At 45.2% G+C, this 26,127-nt stretch overlaps 1 protein-coding gene across 1 annotated transcript; it reads right to left on the reverse strand.

The window, feature by feature from the left end:
• Positions 1 to 409: 409 nt before the first annotated feature.
• Positions 410 to 25,707, reverse strand: fn1a (fibronectin 1a). The gene is made up of 49 exons (XM_082508828.1): positions 25,361 to 25,707; positions 24,575 to 24,700; positions 24,326 to 24,460; positions 23,947 to 24,078; positions 23,700 to 23,837; positions 22,690 to 22,848; positions 22,054 to 22,251; positions 21,726 to 21,908; positions 20,995 to 21,171; positions 18,757 to 18,912; positions 18,260 to 18,388; positions 17,851 to 17,994; positions 15,186 to 15,307; positions 14,896 to 15,064; positions 14,628 to 14,813; positions 14,372 to 14,500; positions 14,147 to 14,236; positions 13,868 to 14,062; positions 12,534 to 12,812; positions 11,719 to 11,982; positions 11,411 to 11,505; positions 10,918 to 11,086; positions 10,728 to 10,814; positions 10,446 to 10,637; positions 9,627 to 9,899; positions 8,984 to 9,098; positions 8,831 to 8,907; positions 8,649 to 8,738; positions 8,280 to 8,546; positions 8,069 to 8,185; positions 7,774 to 7,938; positions 7,535 to 7,690; positions 7,336 to 7,449; positions 6,969 to 7,238; positions 6,612 to 6,823; positions 6,132 to 6,219; positions 5,849 to 6,034; positions 5,684 to 5,773; positions 5,401 to 5,592; positions 5,224 to 5,313; positions 4,468 to 4,576; positions 4,129 to 4,345; positions 3,749 to 3,919; positions 3,519 to 3,657; positions 3,197 to 3,358; positions 2,373 to 2,498; positions 2,107 to 2,213; positions 1,878 to 1,997; positions 410 to 1,748 (listed from the first exon to the last, which is right to left on the reverse strand). The coding sequence occupies exons 1-49, from the start codon at positions 25,488 to 25,490 to the stop codon at positions 1,680 to 1,682; spliced, it is 7,506 nt and encodes a 2,501-aa protein (XP_082364954.1). The 5' UTR covers positions 25,491 to 25,707; the 3' UTR covers positions 410 to 1,679.
• Between the last annotated feature and the right edge of the window lie 420 nt (positions 25,708 to 26,127).

The following is a 26,127-nucleotide window of genomic DNA, read 5'->3' on the forward strand; positions in this document are numbered from 1 at the left end:
TATTATACAGGCTGTACAGTACATAAGATCAAAATCTGCATGTTTTATGTAACTAAAGCGTTTAATTATGTGAGCTGCAGAAAATAATAATAAACTATATTTATATGAAAAACGCGTTTACTTACTGCATTTGAATTATTGTAACAATATGTAACCACCTCCATATGTGTCTGAAAAAAAAGGCTTTGATTTTGCCACACCAGAAAATTTCTCTAGATCCGCCCCGCATGATTCTCTGATTTAGGCTTTTTAAACAAAGTCTTTACCAAGGTTTTAATAGGTAACTGACTAAAACTACAGCGTTTGCTGACCAAACTAAGTAAGTAAAATTTCACTGAAGTAAAAGTGACTTCAGGCACTGTATAAAACAAGAGATAACTAGGAATGAATTCAGTCTCACTAACAGGCATGTGTTTTTATCAGTTTATTAAAAAGATCAGTCCACAGTAGTTCAGAGTCTGGCACCAACAACATAAAAAACAAATGAATCAAAAATAAAGTGTACACCCTAAAATAGCACTGAACAAAATGCCTGAATAACAAGGGATAAATAAAAGAACTGAATTAAAAAATAAAAAAACACTAAAATGTAATCCACGGGGAAATGATGGTGAATTCTCCAACTTATTTTTGAAACAACAGTTACATTTCTAGGTGAGCCAGTTCTGGGTTTACTTTTCAATTTTTTATAGGTTCTATAATTTGTACTCATATTGCTGATGACGACCGTCTGCATGGTGAATTAAAGATTAATAGCAGACACATCAAAAGTAACAGAAAGGCTGTTTCCAATCTTTCTGTCATTTAAAAAGATCAGCTGATCTTCAAACTAGCAGACCACAGATATACACAGGATACTTACAGGAGTGCTTTCCTCGTAACAAAGGGAATTACACTTCACTACAAAGAATGTAGATTCACGCTAATAAAAACTGTCATAGCAGTTTAATCGGATTGTGACGGTCATTTCTGTATATGTCACTAAAACTGACCCACAGGAGCTAAAAGTTATTTTGGGGGTACAATAGCAATACTGCATGGCTTTGAAACTGCCTTTGCAAAACAGCTCTCCCTCTTTCTATTGATATGGAAGGACCCACAAAATGCATTCCACCATTATCTAAATGCATTTGAAAAAAACGGATATGGCAACAAAAGGTGGCTGCAGACATTTAGAGATTTGCATAAATGCATTCTGTGTTTGAAAGAGGAATGTTCTGAAAACAAAAGCACCAATACAACGGTCAAAACACACATAACAATACTGCTTCTGTGTGTGTGTGTGTGTGTGTGTGTGTGTGTGTGTGTGTGTGTGTGTGTGTGTGTGTGTGTGAGAAAGAGAGCGATTTAGGGAATGAACGTTCAAGGGGGTGAAGCAGCAGGATTTGTGCTCTGACAGATTTGTCTAAAATTACTCTGATGGAAGAAATCCCTGGTTCTGTTGAAGAAAAGAGGCTCAAAACCCACAAAGAAAGCTGCTACAGGTCTTTGAAAGGCACAAGGATTGGAGTAGAAAAGTGTTGTTAAGGCACTACAATTTGGTGGGAAATAATTAAGGCACAAATCTGATGGAATATTTCCTTTTCACAAAAGCGAGCGGGGGCTTCCATCTTGAAGCGATGCTGACGCTGTTAGGGATCTCGTCATTTTGTCCTCCTTTACTCGTACTCCTTTCGTCTCTACTCTTGTGGGCTGATAGCGTCTGCAAGCAGCTCCGGCCTCAAACATTCAATCGGACACTGGATGTTCTGGGGAACAGAGAAGGGCACGTCACAGGGAGAAGGGAGAGGAAACATGCATGTTGTATGGGCTACAGCTACATTTTTATCTGATGTAAATCTTCATTGGAACGATTACTATTAGAAAAAGACACTGACCAGTTTGCGAAGAGCATTTTCTCTGTAACGATCAAAGACGTCTGGGCGAACAGGCTGGAGGAGGTCAGCCTCCAGCTCAGGCTGCCCTCCTGGCCTCCTGCAGTTCTCACATCGCCAGCCCTGAAGAGAAGAGAGAGAGATGTTGCTCACACACACAGCCAGCCTGGCCTTGAGTGCACACAAACACCTTTAAAGAGCTTTAAAGCAACACTACAGGTGGCGTTCTCACCTGTAGTCCTCCATAGCAAGTACAGGTGCAGATGGCTCCCTGGTACTCCTTCTGCCACTGCCTCCCGACCTGGTACATTTTCCCATCGTCATAGCAAGTCGACTCATCTGGAGAAGGATAGAAATTAAAGAAGCATGAGAGTAAACTCAACACGTTAAAAAAATCCTGACATAGACCTCGTCACTTTATTCCCACCAAACGTGTTCTCGTATCATTAACCTAACACGACACCCGGCTCTGGTGTGTGTCCGGCAGTCAGCACTCACGAGGTTCACATTTGAATTCTCCTTTGCCGTTGCCCAGACAGGTGCAGCTCATCATGTGACCATCCTCACCGCGGCGATCCCACCTTTCTCCAATAGGGTAGTTATTGCCGCCATCATGGCACCACTCTGAAGAAGGGAGAGGCAGCAAAGAGAGGGACAGACACGGAAAAAGAAAGGGACGAGGAAATGATGCAGAGAGGGAGTGAATGCACAGATGTGCAAAAGATGAAGAAAGCAGTTCATCAGTCGAGCCCATTCACAGATACATATTTATGCAGCGTGTGCAGACACATAATAAATATACAGAAAAATGAAATGCTCTCAGCTTCTCATATCGTCGTGTTAGCTTTGCAGTTATGGACAATACAAATAACTGAGTGCGAGGCTCAGTCGGGCAGATCAGTTTGATGTGAGGTTTTCACAGTTTGCAGAGAAGGATCAGAGGGATCCACATGGGCAGGCTACAGCTGACTCACACACAGTAAAGTCATTTTCTTTATGATTAACTGAAACAGTAAATACATTTAAACCTGAGGCAAAAAATGTTCTATGCAAAGGTCTATTTCTCATTGCCGTGGCTGCCCATGCTGACATTTTATTACTGCATGCTGCTGCACATCCACTGATTCTATGACTCAGGAATTTATAATGTGCATAAAGGCAAATGGCATCATTTTATGTGTTTAACTGAATTTCCATTTGCTTGTTTTATGCCTCCCTATTATAAATTCCTCGTGTTTAAATCACATAGAATTATTACTGGACTTTAATTCCATGGTAGGGTTTTGCAAAGCATGCTGGGATGGGGTTAATAAGCCACTCACTGGATGAATCACACCTAAAATGCCCACTGCCCAGCCCCAGGCAGCGGCACCACAGCTTGAAGCCCGTCTCTGACATGCGCTCCCACTCTGAGCCCACTTCATGGTAGGTGTGTGTGAACGTGTCGTAGCACACGTCCCGTTTGGGGGTGATGGGGATGCCACCTTTGAAGACAAAAAACCAATTTTTTTTATTGCTCATTAAGAAACTCATCGGGTTATTGATTTAATATTTTCCCATTTTTCACTTCAGACTCTTTGAATCTTTTCTACTTTTCAATTTTCTGTGATCAAAGAATAAAATTGCGAGCGTAAACTGCTGTACCAGCATCGCCAGCGATTACGACTTCCTCCAAAACCTTCTCTTTAGCCCCGCCCTTCATGGCCTCCACAATGACATTATAGGAAGCTCCAGACGTCAGTCCAATCAGAGTGGCGCTGGTGGAGTTGCCAGGGAGACGCATCTGTGTGGAGAAAGATAAAGCAGCTGAATGAGGAACGTCCTCTCATATCAAACGAGCTCGCGTGTGGATGTGTGTGCACACGCGTCTGTACCTGGAAGCCTCCTTCCTCCAGGTCTGTGATAGGATTACAGGACACCTCGTACTCTGTCGTGTGAGGGATGGGTTTCCAGGAGATGGTTGTGATTGTCTGAGCTTCTTGGGGAATCTCTGTTTCACTGTCAGAAAAACCAAACGCGAGACCAGGCAGAGGGCCGTCGCTCACCTACAGGAGCCACATGGAACAAAGTGTGAGCACATGAATATTAATTAGGGTCATGTATTTGTACCTGCTCTGAAATCAAAAACCAGCATGCATAAGACATAAGATTTGTTTTTACTTTGATTTCATCAAATAAAGCTGATGTAACGTGTTGGAGATGCTTTCACTGCTTTACTGAAACAAGATTATAGCTACGTCAGGGCCTCACCCACCTTGACCAAAGGTACTCTGTTTCCATCAGGGCCTGCCACAGGAATATAAATTAAGGGCTCTTTGAGAGTGGGTCTCTGGCCTTCCTTGGGTCCACTGTAGGGGCCGAATCCATTATTGGGGCCCAGACCCTGATACTCTGTATAGATATGCTGACCCTGCTGGCCTGGCTGGTTCTGGCCGCTGGTGCCAGCCAGGTGGACGTGGTTGGAGTTAAAACTGGAGAAACAAAAAGAAAGGGATGATAAAACAGCAAAAACCAAGAGGTGCGAAATCAGAAAACACTGTTAAGGTGGTTAAAGAAATGTCCTTCCTTTCCATATGACTGTGGCAATGCTTACATTTTGTCGTCAAAGGACTCGGGAACATCCAGAATGTCAGTGGTGGGGCGATGAGGAACAGGAAGCTGAGGCAGCTCAGGGAACAACAGCTGAGAATCTGGAGCTGGTTCTGATTGGATCAAAGACAAACGTGTGCTGGCTGTTAGATTCTTAGATTCCAGTACTTAGGTTGGATTGGTTTCATTGTATAACGGTTAAAAGAGCTTTGGACGGCTAAACTCAGACCCTCCGGCAAGCATAAATTGCCCAACATATTTACAGCAGTGCTGCATGGCCAGCAGAGGGCAGCACAGCACAGCTCATGTAGCAGTTATTACTGCTGGTTTTGTCTCTCTGAGAGAAGTTACTCTTAACAACAATCGTGAAAAATAATCAAAGTCAAAGTTCTCATTACATCATCTAACTGCTGCAAGTGGGAAACTTTAAAAAAACAACCTTTAAGGCTTTTATTTAATGGTGTAATCTGTAAGTCTTTGTAGAAGTACTCATAAACTGAGTATATTATTCCACAACACCATGTCCCACCTTCAGCATATCACATTTTAAAAAGTTGATGGGAATAGTTTTTCTTTTTTCCCTTTAATGCAAGAGAAATAACTTTGCAATGTTCAGTTTCTCTTAAGTGATACCAGAAGTCAGAATAAAAGCGTTTAATACATTCGACACACAGTGAAACGTAGAAACATCTGTAGCTGAACTGTAACAAAAGAAGTTACAGTCGATAAACGGCTGCAGGTGGACGACGTCTGCACTTACGGGTTCTGGCTTTCCCCACCAGCGGTGTGCTTCTCAAAGCATTCTGCAGGGCTACGATCTTAATGACATACTCCGTTCCTGGTTTCAGACCTATTGTCAAACAAAAAGTCAAAAAGATTCATCTTTTTTTTAAAATAAATGTTTACATGACATGTAGTAACACTCATGCACACTTACCATTGATGGTAACAAAGTCCTGGCCTGCATGGGGTCTAGGAAGGACCTCTCGAGGCACACCACCCGCCTCCTCATAGGTGACGTAGTACCCTGTAATGCCTGGGCTACGTGACGGCTCCCACATGAAAGAAATGCTGTTCGGATTCAGGGAGGTGAAGCGAATATTTGTGGGTGGGATGACCAGAGGCTGAGCTACAAGACAGACAGAAAAGTGATTACTCAGGAAATATGGAGAAAGTCTTTCTTAAGTAAATACATAATACTGTGTGATGTGCACAGTTACCTGTGTTCGCTGTGAGTGTGTAAGGTACGCTGCGCCCATGTCCTTTCAGCGTATAGATGTTGATCTTATAACTGGTGCCAGGCTCCAGACCTAGAGTGTGAATACAGACATGTTAGCGAGAGTCTGTATGTGCAGAAACACATGTTTAACTCTGCTGTCTCGTACCTGTAATAGTGTATAAGCGCAAATCAGGGCTGATGGTGTTTTGGATGGGTGTGTAGCCGGAAGAGGGGTGGGTGGGCGTGGCCTCAACCAGGAAACCAGAGATGGGGTCTGGCTTGGCCCGCCATGTCAGCGTGATGGTGGAATCATTAACATCAGCGATACGCACACGACGAGGCGGGCTGATATCTTGAAGCAAAGCAGCACCAGAGAAAAAGTATTAATAAGATGGAATAAAAGCAGCTCCTCATTTTTATGCGTCAAATTATCCATTTTATAAACTCACTCTCCAGGGTGGTGACCTCTCCCAGGACGGGCCTGCTGGTTAGAGAGTTCTTCAGCGCATAAACGTTGACTTCATAGGTGGTTGCAATCTAACGGGACCCAAAGAGATACGGTTACATTCTCCACAAGGCTGAGAGTCAAAATAGCGACTGAAGCTGCGAGATTATATGTCTGTGCATGTTTGTGCACAGGTATGGGTGTGCCTGGGAAAGCCTCATTAAACAGAGTCGTTATCAGCAAGTGTGCAGACCTCCACGTGTGTGTGCGTGTGTGTTACTGCACATGTAAACGCACTAAAGCTGATCGAGCGGGCTAAATGCTTACAATTACATCATGTACAGAATTATTCCCAACTTATCAGTGAGCACATTTTTCTTTCTCGTCTGGTATCGATGCTTAAGAGAGACTGAAAAAGTGTCAGTATCTGTGATGGCTAAGCTATTGAAGTTTAAGGCACTGGAAATTTATTTAATTTACTCACCATGAGCCCAGAAATGTGTGCCTGAGTGGTGTCTGGGGCCAGGTTGATCTCTTTGGTAGGCCCGCTCTTGTTCTTTGGATTTACCACCACACGGTAGCCCGTGAGGCCCCTGAGCCCTGTTAGCTGATTGTCCTGACCCGGCATGTCCCAGCGCATAATGAAAGAAGTAGGGCTGACCTGGGAGAACTGGAGGTTAGTTGGAGGAGAGATTGCTGGAAGGAGGGAAAAAAGAAAAATAAGTGTTATTAGGAAACAGAAGAGGAAAGCTGGGTTTTTCACTTGAACTGCTGTTTCGCATTAATTAGAAAGCTTTGACGCTGTTCTCAAACATGTAGTTATAAATGTTCCCTTCCCTACCTGTGGCTTGTGTCCCAACCACGGCTGTGCTCTCTGTGTCATCGTACAGAGCAATGACCTTCACGGTGTATTCGGTGCCGGGCTGGAGACCGTATATGTCGGCTGACTCGGCGTCTCCTGTGGGAGCAGGAAGCAGCTCTCTCTCCCCCTCCTCAGAACTTGAATAAAACACTCGGTAAGACGTGACGGTTCCCTCGGGACTGTCCCAGGTGATCCGCAGTGAGGTTGAATCAACGTCTGAGAAGGTCAGGTCTTTGGGGCGGTCTACATCTAAAGGGAATGAGAGAGGATAAGAAAGACAAGTATGAGAAGGTGATGTCGTTTAAGTAAACTTTCAGTTAAAAGTTTCCACAAGGCAAATCCTTACTCGTTGAAGCCGTCACCACCTGTGGAGAGCTCTCCCCGTCTTGTACTTGAGCAACCACACTAAAGGTATACTCCGACGTCGGCATCAGGCCTGAAAAAGTAAACTCTGTCTGATCTGGAAACAACAAAAAAGGGAAAATCAACACGGCTCAAAGTTTACAGCTAAACTTCACAACACGCTGTGAATGTGGGAAACGTACCTGGAGCCACCACCTCGGTAAAAGATGGTCCCAGTCCATTTCTAGGAGCCCCAGTCACCCTGTAACCCTTGATGGGGCCTGCGGCGGGGCTCCACCTTACTGTGATGCTGTTGTCATTCACATCTGTCACCTCCATCTCAGAGGGAGAGTCGACACCTGCAAGAGAAGAAAACAGATGTGAAAAGGAAAGTGTAACGCTGTTATGTCTCAGAGAGATTGTGCACTTTGTGTGTCCGTACTTGTCTTATGAGTGACATAGATTGGGACGCTGGATGCGGGGCTGTCTCCTCTGCCCGTCACAGCGTACACAGTGATAGTGTAGTCAGTTCCAGGCTTCAGGTTAGAGATTGTGGCGGTGGACTGAGAGCCAGGAACCGTGAACTCCTTAGGATTACCATGACCACCTGAGGCAAAAAGACCTTCCGTTTGCAAGTGTAACGATTTACTAATGACTGGCCAAAAAAATTTGCAAAAAGGAATAATATAGTCAGAAAAATATACAGTTCTTGGTACAAATTAAATCTGTAAGTCTACCTGACTCTCCATGGGTGATCCTGTAGTAGCGCACAGTAACTGGGGGAGCAGCCCAGCGGACAGTGATGCTTGTCGGGTTCGAGTCTAGCACTTCCAGGTCAGTGGGAGCATCAGAGACTGGACAAAGACGCCAGAAAGAAAAATAAATACATATCCGACGTGTTGGCGTTAACGTCGTGAGTGGATAAAACATTGAAAGTGGCGTTCATACTTGTTTTCTGTGTCCCGCTGAGCGGCAGGCTCTCCTGTGTCCCGCTCACGGCGAAGATGTTGACCAAGTACTCTGTGTCAGGAGTGAGTCCTGTCAGAGTGAAGTGCTTCCTGGACGGGGGCAGCCTCTCGTCTTTGGACCTCCCACCCGTCACCATCTGGTAACGGATGCGGTAGCCGCTGATCTTACTCTGCGGAGCGAACCAGTGGATGGTGAAGGAGTTGGTCATGATCTCAGAGAACTGCAGGCCGACGGGTGAGTCCAGAGCTGCAGGTCGGGACAAAGAAGGATAAAGATGATTTCACTGGCTCTTATGATGCCAGTGGCTGATTCTAGGCTGATGCACAGTTGCTCCTGACTTAGAATCACCTGTTTTCTGAGAGCCAACCACAGGCGAGCTCTCCCTCTCCTCATAAACACACATCACGCTCACCAGGTACTCGGTGTTGGGCAGCAAATCTGCAGACAGCAACAACACCACAGATGTGAATGCAGCCCTTTCTTCTGTGACTGTACCTGGCTTTGTGTTAATCATGATTACTACAGCTTACTTCTTAGCACCACACTGTTAGCCGTCCCTCCTACGCTGGTCTCTGTGATCTCATCTTCATCATCGATGGGATGATACCTGAATGATACAGAGACCGACATCAGCTATATTCACAAGCTACTGCATGAGGACATTTTTGTGTTTCTTCACCTACCTGATACGGAAACTGTTAATGTCAGCAGTGTTTGGGACTGGGGGAGAGACCCAGGTGACCTCCATGGTGTCTGGCCCAACCTGCCCAAAGGCTAAATCAGTGGGAGCTGGCACAGCTGCGGGAAAGACAGAGCAGACTGTTGGATTTATGAGATTTCTTATTGGTTGTGAAACGGGATTCGGGAAATTTAATAACTCCACGAAAGGATGCAAGAGAAAAGACAAACATAAGGGAACAACTAAAAGAGAAAGTGAAATATTTACACGACCGTCTTTTAAAAGACGAGTCTGTGATGTGTTTGTGTGTCAGTGCAAATCCTCTTCTGAAGTTTTACAACATCTTCAAGCTGGGAGAACAAGCACTGTTTGCACTGGTGGGGGGTGGGAGGGCAAGCCTTAGTATGATAAACCTCTCAACTAATACCAGATGGTCCCCACACACACACACACACACACACTCAGGGCTATTAAACTGACAACAAAACACGCACAGCAGTTACATCAGCAACCTAAAGGTTTCTGTTGTTTAAAGAGCCGTGTCAAAGGTTTAATGAGAGCTTTATTACATTATATAACCTAAACAGTGAATTCACACTGAACGTGTGTGTTTTTTTAGTTCAGCTTGGTAGAAACACGGCTCTTACAGGTCTGCTGAGTGAGCGTGGTGGGCTCGCTCTCGCCATTCTCCGTCAGAGTGGTAACGCTGATGTCGTAGTCGATGCCCGGTTCCAGTCCGTAGACCGTGTACTGACCGGTTGTGGGCAGCACCTGGTCTTCAAAGATCGGCACGCTCTCGCCGGCTGCAACTACAGTGATCCTGTAACCAGTGATGGCTTTGGTGTCGAACGGTGTCCAGCGTAGACTGATAGTGGTGTCGCTCACATCCTCAAAGCTGAGGTCAGTCAGCTGTGGTACTTCTGGATGGATGGGAAGAGATTTGGGGGCAGAGAAAGAAAGAGAGAAAAACCCAGAAACGCCAAACAAAGAAACAAAGAGCCAAACGTGAGGAAAAAGAAAAAGGAGAGAAAGGATACAAACTGGTTAATCTGGGCCACAAACACTGGACTTCCAGCAGGGTGACACTGATGGAAGCCCTAATGTTAAGTTTGCGTCTCCTGATATACAGATATATATATCACCAAATGGTAATATACCTATGTTACCATTTGGTGATATATAAAGTTAACATTAAAAGCATTAGTGTTACCTATGAGTCACTTTAGCATAGGCACTTAGCTGCTGGTGCCTATGCAGAGAGCAACAGTTTCAGAAAAGAGCTGGTAGGTGTTAAAAGTTGAAGGTTGATGTTTTATTTGAAAACATCAACCTTCAACATGTTGCTTCTGCAGCTGATTAGAGAATGACTTTCCATACATGCACATCCTGTCTGCATGGACTGATGGACCGGGAAGAAAACCCATTCAAACCTCTGAGAGGCCTTCTTATGAAATTAAACATCTCACCTGGTGTAATGACAGTCGATACCGGAGTGCTCTCCATCTCATCTTTAACAGCGACAACACTGATGTTGTACTCCACACCAGGGCTCAGGTTTTCCAGGGTGCAGGAGTTCTCACCACCTTCCACAAATTCCTCCACACTGTTTCCTTGTTGTCCGTCAGTGGGAGTGCATGTCACTCTGTACCCGGTGATGTCTTAGAGGGATAAGAGAGGTATTTAGTTGTTAGACTGGCTATTCATGATTTGCTTGTTGGGATTCTTCTTTTTATTGCACATGTGTGTACCTGGAGTACTGGCTCCGTTCCATTCCACTGTGACACCACCGGTGCCTGGGTTAGGCTTCAGATTGAGATCGGTTGGAGGAGACAGAGCTGGAGAGGAAAGAGGATAGAAGATCAGAGGAGGACGTGTGGAAAAAGAATGCAAAACAGAGAAAAAAAGGTTTGGAAAGTGGAATGAAAAGAGTCCACTTACGTGTGACAACGCGGCGTGTGATCGGAGTTCCCTGCTCGTATCCATTAATGACCGGCTGGACGCTGTAGGTGTACTCCACTCCTGGAGTCAGACCGGAAACGTAGATACTTCCTGACTCAGAGGTCACATCTCTCGGGGCTTCCCCACCCTGACTGGGCCGTACTGTCAGCTGAAAGATAAATGCACACAGTCAGACAGACTGAGCAGAGGAGGTAAAGGTCAGAGGTCAGTGCTTTCCCAAGAACACTGAAGCCAGCAGAACATTCTCATCTCTGGTGCGACATCTTCTAACCAATCAGATATATCTCAGAGGGTTCAAGTTCCCATGTTAGTAGCTAACTCTGAGAGGCGCACACTCAAGTAAGAATAACTGGAATGTGCTTTGCACAGCAAACAGGAAAATGCATTTAAACAGTCAGAATTACACACGTAAAGAAGAAAACCTGCACCCAAAAAGGCAAATGATGCAAAAATATACTTTAAGTGAGGGTACCTTGTAGCCAACGCGGGGAACTGGAGTCCAGGTGATTATAATGGAGGAATCAGTCACATCAGTGTTGAAATGAGGAGCATTACCCATCGCTGGGGCTACAAACACAGAAGGTGAAGGTGTGTTCTTATCAATTTTAGTGTCTTGGAGTATAAATACAGCAAAAACTTCAATATTCATGCTTTGGTGTTTGAAGGAGGCCACGCCTCATTGACTCGACTTATCCAGAAAAATCTTTTTTAATAGCAAAACGCACAAAAGTTTGAAGTATAAGCTCGGTGGCCACAAAGCTCAATGCACTGGATACTCACTGGTTGTAAACAAAGCTGTCTCTCCCGCACTCATGGTGTTGGCTTGCTCCGCGTGCAGAGTCACTGTGTATTCGGTATCTGGCTGCAGGTTGAGGAGGGTGTACTGGGTGAGGCGGGCAGGCAGGCGCAGCTGCTTGGGGTTGGAGCCCTCAACAGTGAGGAAGAGACGGTAGCCGGTAATTTTGGCACGGGGTGCAAACCACAGCACCACTGCACTGTCCTCGGTCACATTGGCAAAATGGATGTCTGTGGGGGCATCGGGCTCTGAGAAGACAGATAATGAACACTGTTAGATTCAGAGCAGTTTGATCTAAAAGACTGTCGGGAGCAGTATGAACAGTTTCAGTTCTGGTAAAAAAGCCATTCTTGTTTCACGCTTCATCTCCGTCTGCTTTATCCCATATTCAAACAGCCAGTCGTATCAAACCATCTTCAGAAACAAAGGGTCCTATAACAGATGGAATGGCCCCCGCAGAGCCCCCACAGTCTGGACCAGAGCCCAGGCTGCTTGGAAGAACTAAATCCCCAGACGCCCTGACAAAATGCAAAAAACTCTACCACAGGAAATACGTGCCACTGGAAAAATAAGCACTTGTTTATTATGGTTTCTGATCAGTAATCATGATTTCATGCATTTGTAGGATAACTAAAACATGTGCACATTGTATTGTCTGTTTCACAGTGTGGTTGTGTTAGGGTTAATGCCTCTTTACCCAGATTTTAGTCATGCAAAGAAGAGAGGCTGTGTATATTCACATCCAGTTTTGGCATGTAAATGATTTCCCTGTAGTCTGGAGGCCATCTGTCATACTCACTGGTAGATTGCTCTCCAATAAGTGGCAAACTTTCGTGTCCATTATGAACAGCATAGACACTGAATCGGTACAGTGTTCCTGGCTGTAGATGCGTCACTTCAGTGTAGGCGTTCTGACTGACGGGCAGATTCATCTCTGGCTGAGAAGAACCAGACTCATCGACGGGCATCACGGTGACCCGGTAACCAGAGATTTCACCAGAGGGTCTGGACCAAGTCAGAACGATTTTTTTGTCAGACACCTCAAAGAACTGCAGGTCGGTCGGGGAATCCACTTCATCTGTGGGTACGACACAAACAAATGTCAGTATGTGTTCTTTAAAACTGAAGTTAGACTAAAAACGTTGGGTTAAAATGATTTAAAAATGCTGAGCAGAAAAAAATGCACGTATAATGCAATGGATGGAGTCTGTGATCACTCAGCACATGCAGCTGAATGTGTATGACCATCTTCCCCTTAATAAAGGAAACATGCATTTGAGGGAAGAACCCAGACAGCCTGACTTCTTTACCAGTTATAGGCAGGAGACAAAAGCGCTGGACAAAATTAGTAAGAGAAGAAATAAATCTGACCCGAGCAGAATAAAAGAAGGGAAATAACACAAACCAGATCAAGTTAAGTAGTTGGCGATTTGATTCATAGCAAACTTTGAGTTATTGTACAAAGTTTTTTAGGTTGGGTCTTTGCAGAGCCCCGAATGTCGCTCTGAAGCTAAATGACTACTGCATTTCCAAAAACATCTGACCTTCATTGCTTGTTGCATAAATCCAGTCTAATCCAGCTGATGTGTTTAACATGTGTGTAAATAATTATAAATGATTCCTGTTACAGGACGCTCACTGAGACGAGTACTTCCAACCCTGCACCCAACCCCAATGGCAACCAACAAACAGCCTAAAACTGACTAATATGAGCTGCGGTGTGAGGTGGAGTTTCACTTTTCTGCCTTATATTAAACTCGGTCAGCTAATTTACACATCTTCAGTCCATCACACAAACTGTACACACACTCTTCCAACATCTGTTTGACCTGGCAGACTAACAGGTTTTACATAACTCCATCCCAACAGCTGTGAACTCAGTGACTTGACTTGCCTTGGAAAGTTCGTCTTGCTTCTACTGAGGATTGGAAACAGGCATAAATCTCTAAATACGCCACAGGACAACTTGCAGGTTATGATAGGTGCCCTCATGGCAAGTGTATTAATTCAAAATGTATGGAGGCACAGGCGGAAGATCAAATTATGATATGCAAAGATTAGAGGTGCTGACATGAACCATCGTGGATTATTCCTTACATCTTTTAGACCAATCAGCCAGTAGCACTCATTTACCTGGCAGTGGCTCCCCAGAGGTGCTGACTTGTACAAAGATGGGTTCACTCTCCAGGGTGTCCTCAATGGCGTAGATGCTGATGTTGTACAGGCTCCCTGGTAGAAGGTCACTCAGAGTCACGGACGTTGCTGTATCAGGGAGATTCAGCTCCGTGCTTTCACCTTCTACTGATGGAGTGTAGACCACACGATAACCTGCACAGAGGAAGAGGAAACAGTTACCCGTGTGTAGGCAGATGAGTTCAATAGCCAGCGACTGAAAATGTTAGCGTAGCTTACCAGTGATGGGAGCCAGCGGTTTTTCCCAGCTGATCATGATGGATGTATCTCCCACTTCCCCCACTTCGTGCTCCTTGGGAGCATCAGGTACTATGAAACAAGGTGTAAAAACGACGTTATAACCACTGTGGTGTGCGTGTTGATGCATGACACGAACTGTATCTCAGTGCTGCATTTAGTTGTAAAATCAAGGTGATGATGACGACAAATAATGTGTGTTCGCACCAGTTGTTTGTGAAGTAGTAAGAATGAGGTTGTCCTCTCCTCCCTCAGTGACCTCATAGACGTTAACAGTGTACTTCCTCCCAGGGAGAAGCTCATTAATGTTCACAGAGGTAGCTGTGCGGGGCAGATCTGACAGGAAGGAAATATTTTGGATCAACAAATCTGTGACGAACGAGGGAATTGCTGTGATTCTGAAATCAAGCAAAACGTCAGATTGCTTTGATCTTAAAGTGTAAATATCTGTATCGGCGCCTACCAAGAACGATAGGTTGTCCAGTGCCTTGTCCCTGCTCGATGAGCTCGTACTCCACTCTGAAACCCGAAACTGTGTCCGAGGCAGAAACCCAGGAGATGACGAAGCTGCTGGAGGTAATTTCGGTTACAGACTCTGAGATGTCAACCACAGGCGGAAGAGGGGTGGTCTCGCCTTGTGTTGTAGCCACTACAGGGAACGTCATTGATTGGTTATTCAGGACAGTCCCATACACATTCCTCCAAAACCATCAGTGACTTCGTTAACTTACAGGATCCATAAGTGGTGGTGAAGTCAAAACGTGTGACCTCTTTGCGCCCAAAATGCAGCACGCTGATCAGCTGACCCTCGTAGGTGATGCCGGGTTTCAGACCAGAGATGGTGTACGAGTTTAGATGGCCAGGAATTGCCACCTCCCTCCACGGGCTGTGAGAGTTTTTCTGTAAAATCACATGAGATGTAAGATCTGAGGGACAGTTTACAGGCTGACATTGTTTTAATGGTTAATTAAGTTTAGGCCAAACAGGGAGGAAGAGGAAACATCTCCAAAAAAACCCTTACCACTCTCCATTTAAGGATGTACTGGGTGATGTGTGCAGACGACTGGGCGTTCCACTGAATAGGGTGGGAGTCTGGTTGGTTTCCAGATTCTGCGATGATCACCTGGACGGGACGGTGACCACCTGAGACAGAGACAGAGCTGCTTTACCAGCCGCTGTGCAGTGAGTGACCAGTGTGCAGGAGAGCAGGCACATCTGTGCTCCAGTGTGGGATATCATTTTGTAAAACCAACGGCTTTATATAACCCAGTTTAACAGCGAGTGGGTGTGTGGGAGGATTTTCCTGAACACGGCAGAGAAAAAGCGTGAAAAACTAGCAGGTCTGTGTGAGATTCCAGCGCAGACTCTCAACAGTTTCTGCTTCCACCGTAGTTTAAGATTTTTCCTGTTGTCTCAGAAGCTAAAAAAGTGCAAAAACATGTTAAAAACTGACACCAGTATGAAGCTTGTAATTCTCACACAGTGTAATTTGACATACAGAACTTATTCCTCCCCTATGTAGTCTCTTTTCCATCCAAGAAACATGTTTCGCTGCTTAATTAACCAACAAATTTCCCCATATTCACCCAAACAACAGTTACCACCTGAGCCGTCGCATTAGTGCTCGTCTGTGAGGGGACAACCACGCTGTGGTGAGATCTGGTGGTCATTACACCATCTGAGAGAAAACTGTAAGGGTTTGAGTCTGCACTATAAAAAGCTGCAGACGTGCAGGAGTTCACCGAACGATGCACAAATTATACAAGATGACTTTGCAGGTTAGAAGACACAAAAGAAGAGAAGTGGTATAAGCAGAGGCAGAAATCCAAAGGGGATACATCGAGTCATCCTGAATGTAAACAGAAGTCATGTGGTGCGCAGACTCCTGACATAAGCTGGGCTCATAGAAACTGGTAGCTTCTATAAAGAACTGAGGTTTTCTAACTGCTTTTTCCAAATAGCAGACCTGTAATCACAGTTTCTGAGCAAGTGGCGTGGTTAACCATAAGTTTCTAGCAGATACGCAAACCTCAAAAACAATCTGGGACCTATTACTGCCTATTACAACCCCACAGGCCACTGGCGAGGGTTATACAGAATCAGATGTGGGAGGTGCACGAACGGATGCACACTCACTGCAGAGCGGCTATACAACGAGCCTCACAAATGCGCTCTCCCCAGCTTTACTTATGTCTCTTTAACGTACAAGCATGTGCATGCAGACCTGACCCTTCACTCTTCACACTTAGACACAACATTCATTCTTGATACCGACAGACGCACCGCGAGGTGGTGATAAGGACAGCGGCAAAAGGAAGTCATTCTGGGAGTCATCCTAACAATAAGAAATGCATCAAAAGATTCAATTACACCCCAGACAAGAAGACGTAAACAAAGATGGCAGACAAGAAAACATATTTTCTAGATCTTATCAACGCATGTGCCAAATCAGAAGCTTTAGAAAGTCCTGCAAGACTGTTGCTTTTCCATTTTTACCTTTTATGGTTTTTCCCAGTTCGAGTCTGGATCTGGTTCATGCTGCCCTTAAATCTTTGCACGCTGTATTTTGTATGCCAAAGAGCATGCATGCACATGCGCGCACACGCATACATGCACACACACGCGGAGCTAGTTCACAGCTGGTTGCGATTATGGCCACTTACGGTAGAACGATGCCCTACATTTCGTATCTTCTGTCAACCTGCTTCAGATACAGAGCAAACCAGTAACAGTCCATTTAAACCTGGAACAGTCACCATTTGCACAAAGTTACAGCCTCACTTGGAACTAACCTGATAAATTTATCCAAGCTGCAGGAGATGGAAATGTTTCTGCTCCTCGAAACACTAAAGCCACCACACAAGCTCACACGTGTGCATGACTCTTTTCTTTTATAGAGTTGGAGAAAAGTTTGGAAAAGCACCTGAAAAACATTAAACGTGCACGACAGACACACCGGAGTCTGTTATGAAGGTAATAGTGATAGATTATAAAAGGGAACACAAAGTGTACTAAGAGGGAACTTAAATCCAGCTAAAATCTGTGATTTTGAAAGGTGTGTGCTGAGATTACGGTCCAGGTAACTGAATGTGAAGTAGTGTCTTGCTCTGAGTGACGCTGGTTTAAACTTTACGAGATGAGATTTGAATTAACGTGACACCAAAATCCACAAACTGAAACCTGCTGTTCAGGGAGCTCGGTGTGCAGTAGGTGTGTCTGGGCTGGATACTCGCTCTGCACTGTGGCGTTTGGTACAGCTGTAGCAACAACACAGGGGCTGTACCACATGCTGGCAAGAACAAAGGCTCAGAGTGGGGGTGCACTCGTAAAAGAGGAAATCACACCCACTCCCGGCTCTGTCTACTTCACATCAAAGTCAACAGCCTCTTTCCCAAAGGGACTTGAACAAACATTTTTCAAGAGTTGGAGCACAAAGTGATGCTGGAAAAGGTGCCCAGGTGAGGAAAAAGCGAGCATGCTCGGGACAGGCGAGCGTGTGATAGTCCTTTACGGCTTCCTGTTATTCTTTGGACTTTTAATAAACTGAAAATGTTTTTTAAGCTGAAGTAAATTAAATCGCACTCAAAAATATTTGTATCACAGTCCTGGGAATTTTCCTTTGCTCCTGCTGTTACAGCCGCACGTCAGCCCAAAATATACGAACAAAAGCACATTTAAAACCTCACCAGGGTACGTCTGCTGGGGCTCGCAGCTCAGCTCTCCAACACCATTGCCATAGCAGTAGCACTTGTACATGATTCCATGGATGACTTTATCCCAGGAGTCTCCAATCTGATAAAAGGCTCTCGTCTCTGGCTCCTGGCACTGGTCTGAGGGCACAAAGCAGAAGTGTAACAGTATGCAAAAAACAAGGGCACTGAAACTCATGAAAGTCATATATATTTACAGTTCAGAGCCTGCACTCGCTGTGAGTTATTATATTTTAACTACTAATAAAAATTCAGAGGATTCTCCGTCCATTTAACAAATACGCAGCATAAGCTTAGTCGATAAGTCGTGTCTGTTCTTCGACCCTACACTGAAGCAAGGATTAGGATGATTGGAAAAATGCAAAGTGTGCAATGACAAACCCACCAATGGCGTCACACTTCCAGCGGCCACGGCCTTGGCCAAAGCAGGTGCAGTTCATCATGTATCCCTCATCGTGCCGCTTGGTGAAGGTCTGGTTAACCTCGTATGTCAAGCCATCCACGCTACACTGGTCTGAAACAGACATTCAACAAAATGCTGAGCACCGTTTGTGTGCAGTGCAGGGTTTGTGTGTGTCTGTGTGCAGTGCAGGGTTTGTGTGTGTCTGTGAGCAGTGCAGGGTTTGTGTGTGTCTGTGAGCAGTGCAGGGTTTGTGTGTGTCTGTGTGCAGTGCAGGGTTTGTGTGTCTGTGTGCAGTGCAGGGTTTGTGTATCTGTGTGCAGTGCAGGTGCAGCTAAGGGCCCATAAAGTGCAGCTGTGCAGGTGAGGGATTTTTATCTAGCACGACCTTTCACCTTTACACTCAGGGAGATCTAATACCAGTCTGTAGCCCCTTGCTTGTTGCCACGGTGTATCCTGCAGCTACACGTGTGGACACCTACCGTTTAGCTGAGAGTAAGCAATGCAGCTCCATTCTCCTCTGCCATTGCCAACACAGGTACACCGCATCATGTGACCCAGAACCTCGTGACGCTTGTCCCACTGGTCGCCTACACGGTACATCGCCCCTTCATTCGATGTGCACACCTCTTCATGAGCTGGGACACACAAAAGTAACTGAATGTTACACCTGCTGGTCTTAATGGGGAGGAAATACTAAAAAAAATTAGATGCACGGATCCACACACACACACACAGCATACTTTTATCATGATCAAAACAAACACATTAACATGACCGATGCCCTTTGGACATCACTGACTCAACCCTGCTATTACTGCACAGGGTGGGAGAGGATGCAGACCCCACAGAATACCTGTCTTTGTCTCCATAGCAAAGAAAATTTGATTAAAAGCTAGAAACAGCTGTCGTGTGCTCTCGTATGTATGAAATCTGCCATAATTAAAGAGAGTGAGTGGTTTGGGTTTTTTCCAGAGAGATATACATTTGAAAAAGTGTCTGATGCAAGTAAAGACCTGCTTCCATGTGTGAGCGTGCATGTGTGGAAAGAAAGCGTGTGGCCTTTTTTACTTTACTGCATTCTGATTGGTCGATTCTGACCAATCACTGCACATGAAGGCTGTAGCTAGGACATAAGTACAGGAATGATTAGAACGTGGCTTAGGAAGGCTTTGCTGTGGGTTTAAATAAATTAAAATATTTGCATGTTGTATGTCACTAACACTAAACCTTTATGTATGCTTTTGTTAAAAACATGCAAAAACTTTCATACGAATTCTGTTCAAAATAAATATGCATGAAAGCCTGAGTGAGTAAATGACGAGAAGCTATTTTTAGTTTCTCCCTGATTCACAACAAATGGGTCAGCGCAGCGAGCAGCTCTGCATGTTTGATTTGGGAGATTTTTCATGTATTTATTTATTTGACTAAACTCCGGATATCCTTTCTGACACAAAGGGATCTGTGTCTCTTCCTGGGACTGAACCACAGATCTTTCATTTCTTAAGTGGAAAGTTCAAAATTGAGCCAAAAAAAAAAAAGACACTCATTTTTTTGTCCATATATATGTGTTTTTGTTTCTGGGTTCAGTGGTCCTGACCAGTTGAAATAATTAATTATATTGTTGGATTTTTGTTTGAATTCATGCTGGACGCGTTTCTACCCTCACAGTTAAAATGAGCCTTTCCTTCAGACCGTGTAAAATGTGGATCTGTTCCAGTTACAAACCCATTAACAGCTGCCTAAATGTCAGTCTGCATTCCATCAGCAGTCATCTATTTAAAATTAATAAAACTAATAGTTTTTAGTGTAATTTAAACCCTGGTTTGATGACTTCAAAGTGGCTATTTAAAAAGCTTCTGGCTGATTTGTGGGAACTAAATTAAATTCCTGCCAAAGAGATTTATCAGCAGCTGAGAGGCTGATTGCAGTTTAACCAGGCACGGGGGCTGAATTTGAGAAAGGGATTACTTTGTTTTGTTTGGTTTTTAGATTGTGGATCTAACCAAGTAAATGATGACATTTGCATAATGGAGGTTAAATTCTGACTGTGGGTCACAGCTGGAGGCTGTCCCGCGGGCACACGGCAGACGGTGCAGAAAGCTTTGAAGAAGATTGCCACAGGTGGAGGCGAGGGGGCTCCGGACCTGATTAAACGTCACCATTAACACCTCAACGACCGTGTTTGTTTTGACGATGCCTGTGAAGTCATTACTGTCAATATAAAGGAGCCCTGCGCTCTGAATGTATTCACTGCGATGCCAAAAACACACATTTGTTGTGACAGCTCAGCTGCTTTGTATAAAGTGACTTTTACGTCTCCAAAGTTTAAATTGATCAGATTTTTCTCTTTTTACAGCACGATGGCACCAACGCCATCGCTGTCATTACTGCTTCAGACATTAGTGTGGTTTTAACGACCCCTCCCACAGTTTCACTGGCTTCAGTCTCCTTTGTTACCCACAGAGACTAAATGGCACCAAGCTGTAAACAAAAGGTGTAAGAAGTGTAAACAGATTTTGCCTGTGATATCAGCGCAGGCTGCTTTCTAGCATCACGCTGATAATCGCCTCCATGCTAACTCAATCAGCTTTAAAGGTCAGGTAAGCATTCAGACTGGGGTGGAGGTTAGACTTTGCAATTAGCAATTAGCTGCCATCATTGTTAGGAAACTGCTGAGCCACGAGCTAACAGCCCTCTCTCACTCTGCACACACTTACCCGCCATGGGACAGAACCCGAAACGCCGCTCGTCATCATAGTTTGTTGTGGTGCCGCACCACTTCATGCCATCCCTTCGTCCATCTGCGGTACAGTCGGTATAGTTTCTGCCATTGTAGAGGAAAGGGAACTGGCAGAGAGCGCCGTTAGAATTACCGCCACGTGTTGCCACAATTGCTAAAGAAGAAGAAAAAAAGCAATAATAAGTAATAAGTTTAATAAATATCTCCTTGACAGACTGTGCATCTTGCTTTGGACGCAAGCTTGTGACAACTGGGCAAATGTAAACGTAGCAGCTCATTGTTAACACGTTTCAGGGTCTTTGTTTAACACATTAGGAGAACAGCAGGTCTGGGTGCTACAATGAAAACCATCTCACAGCTGGCCAGCTGCCTGTCATTACACAGGAGGAGGCACATGGTCAGCTGCCTCCTTCTCACTGCAGCCTCGCTGTTATTGCACATCAGAAAACCTGTATGAGGTCTTAAAGTTAAGAGATGGGAAAAGCTTCACATTCAAAGGAAACATGTCATGTTCACGCCCTTTTGTTTGATTACCTGCACTGACCAGGAGATGCCCTACTGTCGATAAAACGCAACTCCTGTCTTTTTCAACAGCGCACACTCATTTTCTTCAAATATCAAAGACATGATATTTCTATCTGAAGCACACAATCACCACCACAGAAGAAAAAACATGTCAACACGTCAGCGCTCCAGCGTTTAGCTCACCGTTCTTCTCTGTGCAGAAAGAAAATTTCTGCTCTGTCTCGAAGTCAGACGAGGTGGAGCACCACAGCTGCCCGTCAGCACGTCCATCGGAGGTACAAGAGTGGTAGGTCTTTCCCTTGTAAACAAAAGGGAACACACAGGGCAGACCACCGGAGTTGCCACCGTATACTGGAGCAGGTCCATCTGAAGGAGGACGGGAAAACAAACAGAGGCATAAACACCACTTGAGAGTCGTTTTTGTATGTCTGACTGTGCCGTCAGCCTAATTATGCTTAACTCTGCAGGTGAACTTTGTAATTTGCAAATTTGTAAAGAAATAATTCATTACCCCATGGGTTGCAGCTGGACCCGGTGCCAAGGCAGGTACAGATCATCTGCGTAGTTCCCTGTTTCTTAATCCAGCGCTGGCCAACAGAATACATCAGCCCTGTCTCCGTCTGACAGGCTCCATTCTGGGCATGCTCGGGCACAGCGTCGGGCTGGTAGACCACGGGGTGGATGTTGGTGACAACACGGGAGCCAGTGCCTAAAACACAACACGTTACACCAGTCAGATATCAGAGCAACAGCTCAAGTTAGATAAAAAGCACGAATAAAGAACAACTGAAATTATTAGTAGTTCTAAAGACTTACTTCATGTGCATACATGAGTCAACTTAAGTATATGAGTAACGCCTACACTACAACAAAAAGACTGTCTTACTGTCTCTAAGTCACAATGAGCATGTTTCTGTCTCACACCCTGTCATCACTTTCCCCCTACATTTGCACATCTACTTTCCATTTCTGCCTCTGCTTCTCATGAGGTCACGATCACGAGTTCCAAGCTGCGTTTTTCTCACTTCATCACTTGGACACTTGGCACCTCTTATCTCTCTCGCCTCACAACATGTGTCTCTGGTACGCATTCCTCTCCTCGCACAGAGCCGGGGAGAATAGACACAGGGATATTGTCAGTTCTCACCCAGGCCCGTGGTGTGAAGTGAGGCATGTCGTTCGCACTTCCACTCTCCTCGGCCGTTCCCCGTGCACAGACACTTGAGCAGGTGACCCCGGGCGTCGGTCTTGGTCCAGGTATCTCCAATACGGTAGGAGGACAGAGTATCCTGGTCATTACAGCGATCTAGGAGAGAAGGAAATGAGAAGTAGAATATAAAATAAAAGGAAACTCTAAGCAGTCTGGTGACTTGGGGGAAACTCTCTGCAGCGACTGAGTGGGGCCTGAATCACTGGCTAGCAGCTGGTTGCATGTTTGTGCACACATGGGGAAATTTATTGATGAACTCTACGAAGTGTCCAAGGCCACCCTGAGCACTTGGATAAAACAACAAACTAATTGAGAAAAGCATTCATTATTACCTGATGCACCAGCCAACATAATAAAGGACTGGAGTGATGGTTTAAACTGTCGACACAGCTGGAAAACATTTCCTCCCCAGCCTCTTAAAATTCTCCAAGAAATAACAAGCTCACTTTACCATTAGTCCTTCTTAGAAGACTCCATGCTACGTGGATGGCATTCACTGAGGGTTTAAAGGATGTGCAGACATGTGTGATTCAAAACAGCAGCAATAAATTCAGATTTTCTGCTCGTGTGACTTTCTGAGAGTCGGCAGACAAGCTTACGTATCCATGGAGATCATGCAAAACAAGAAAAATCTCGAAAACAAATGAATAAAAGTAGGACGGCAGGAAATTAGATGGCTGCCCCTTCCTGGGGATGGTCCTTACAGAGGTTCTTCCTTTTGAAAGGGAGTTTTTCCTTCCCACTGTCTCCAACTGCTTAGTCATAGTTGCTTGTCTGATTGCTGGGTTTTCCCTGTATTACTGTGGGGTCCTTCACTTACAGTATAAAGCACCTAGAGGCGACTGTTGCTGTAATTTGGTGCTGAATTTCATTTTTCTTAGCTAAAGCTGAAAGCAAAGCAGAAGTGTAGATGGGGCAGACAAAGCAAAGCAAATAAGTTGTCTCACTCCTGGAGGTGCATGTGATGCGTCCATTTCCCTCCCCGACGCAGGTGCAGTCTATGACCATCCATCCCTGATACGGCTTCTCCCACGTCTCCCCAACAACATACGATGCTCCCGCCGAATTGTCGTAACAGCGCTCAGCTGCAGGGTACAAACTCATTAATTACTTGTTCAGCACTGTCTATGAAACACACATATGGCTGATGCAGAAGAATGCATCTGTTAGTCACTGCCTGTCTGAATGACTCACCAACAGGTTTGCAGGCCCACTCTCCTTTGCCGTTACCCAGACAGACACACTCCAGCATGTAGCCTCCTGTGTCGTGGGGTCTCCTCCAGGTGTCACCGATCTTATATGAAGCCCCGCCCTCATGACAGCGATCTAGGTGCAGAGAAGGAGAAGACATGATTTTAGAGATGATTTCAGGCTCATCAGCATAAGCAAACAAAGGGAACTGAAAAAATGTGATGCTTCATTATTTAACCACTAACTGCAAATAGCTGCATGGCACCAGGTTCTAATCAACTGTGGAGAGCGTGGGGGGTTAACCAGTTTACTGTTTGGCAGTCCTAGACGTGTGGTCTGAGGTTAGAGCAGTTAAAACAGGCACACAGTATCACACACTTACTGGCAATGGTGCAGCTGATTTTGCCCCTCCCAGATCCAATACAGGTACAGTCCCAGATCATGCCGTCCTTGGGTCTCTCATAAGTTTCTCCCACAGTGTAGTACCGCTCGTTGACTTTATCGTGGCACCTTTCCTCTTTAAGAGCAACAGCAGAAAAGATGTTTTTGGTACATGTTTTGTTCTTTTCTCAGACAGAAGTGAAGAATAGATGTGATTTTTGTGGACGCAGCTAACAGCCCACAAACTAACCTTGGGGTTTGCTTTTACACTTGATTCCTGCAACTCCGTGGCAGGTACAGACCAGAGTGCTGTCCAAAAACTGCCGCTCCCACTGTTCATTGATTCCATAGAACTGACCATTCTCCATACAACCCTCTGACACGTGAAAATGGAAACAAGACAGAGAGAAAAAACAATTGAGTGATACAGATCAAAGCTGCTTGGTAAAGATTAAAGCAAGAGATCTTTTTAAAATTTGAAAGACAAATGCAGCCACTGGAAACTTGTCCAGCCCCAACCACAGCTAAAAACAGACACGGGACTTCTCTCCCACACAACGATAAGCAAACCCTAAATTGGAATCACCACTCTGCTGGAGGACAAGGCTTCTCCCCTGCCTGTGAAAGTGCCTGGATGTGTTAACTTGACTTCAAAGGAGCCTAATGCCGAGTGATAAATCACTTGCACAGCGAATAATAACCTTCCACTTTTACTCTCTATCTCCATCTTCTTTGTTCACATCTGATTCCCTTTCGACTTTTTCCAGCTTTTAAACAGATGGCGTGCTTTGTATTTTCATTCCCTTCTCATTCTTAGACCCAGTCTGGGGAGGACAGGAGGTTTTCTGGTGACTGAGGTTAATCCAGAGTTTTATGACTGCACAATCCATCTGTGGACCCCCAAGGACCCCCCTCCCCCCCAAAAAAGTGCGCAAACTTTGCAGTTTAATTAAAATGTCCTCACCCCCACCCCCCACTCCGGCCTCAGATTGGAAGCTCACAGGCTGCTACACTCACTCACTCACAAACGGCTTACCTTGAGAGACTGAGGGGACGTGATGCTGATGCGCCTGACGCCGATCCCTGTGCGTCCCTCTGGGCATACAGTTCACTGCGCTCCCGATACACAGGGCAACCAGCACCCTGGCGATGGTGCTGCCAGTCATACTGTCGAAGAGTGACTCAATGAAAGCAGAATGAAGCTGCAGGTGTCCCGCTGTTATTATATGCGTATATGAAAGTGTTATTTCAAATACACCCAGAGAACTCGGCTCCAATCAGACTGTGCGCTTTCTGCCGCGTCCCAGCCTGCTCCCTCTGTCCTCCTCTGCAGTCTGCGGCCCCAGTGTGCAGGTTACCACTCTGTGCTGGGAGTGATTTATCTGGGCATGGCTTACTTTCAGGCGGAGGAGGGAGGTGCAACAATGAGAGGGACTACCCACGCAGGCTTTTGCGAAACAAAGATCATTCATATGTAATGTTGCTTTGTCTTGCTTTTGCTTCGTTTATTTGTTTGTTTGCTTGTTTGTTTTTATGTTTGAAGAAGAATTGCTCTAAAATAACCTTTCATCACGCAGATTACCAAACTTAACAAACTGTGTGTGGGGGTGGGAGTGGGAGAGGTGGGGACTGGTGGTTACAGGGGAGCAGCACTGCCTCTAGGTTCAAGACCAAACTTCGCCTCTTTTCTCCAGAGATAAAAAGCATCTCATGTGAAGCTTCTTCCTCTGCTTCATTTGCACCAACCAGACTTCGCTTTCCTGCAGGGCACTGATGCAATGCAGTGTTTTGGCATATAGGTTT

Source organism: Aulonocara stuartgranti (assembly GCF_965226115.1).
Source record: "Aulonocara stuartgranti genome assembly, chromosome: 16".
Lineage (NCBI taxonomy): Eukaryota > Metazoa > Chordata > Actinopteri > Cichliformes > Cichlidae > Aulonocara > Aulonocara stuartgranti.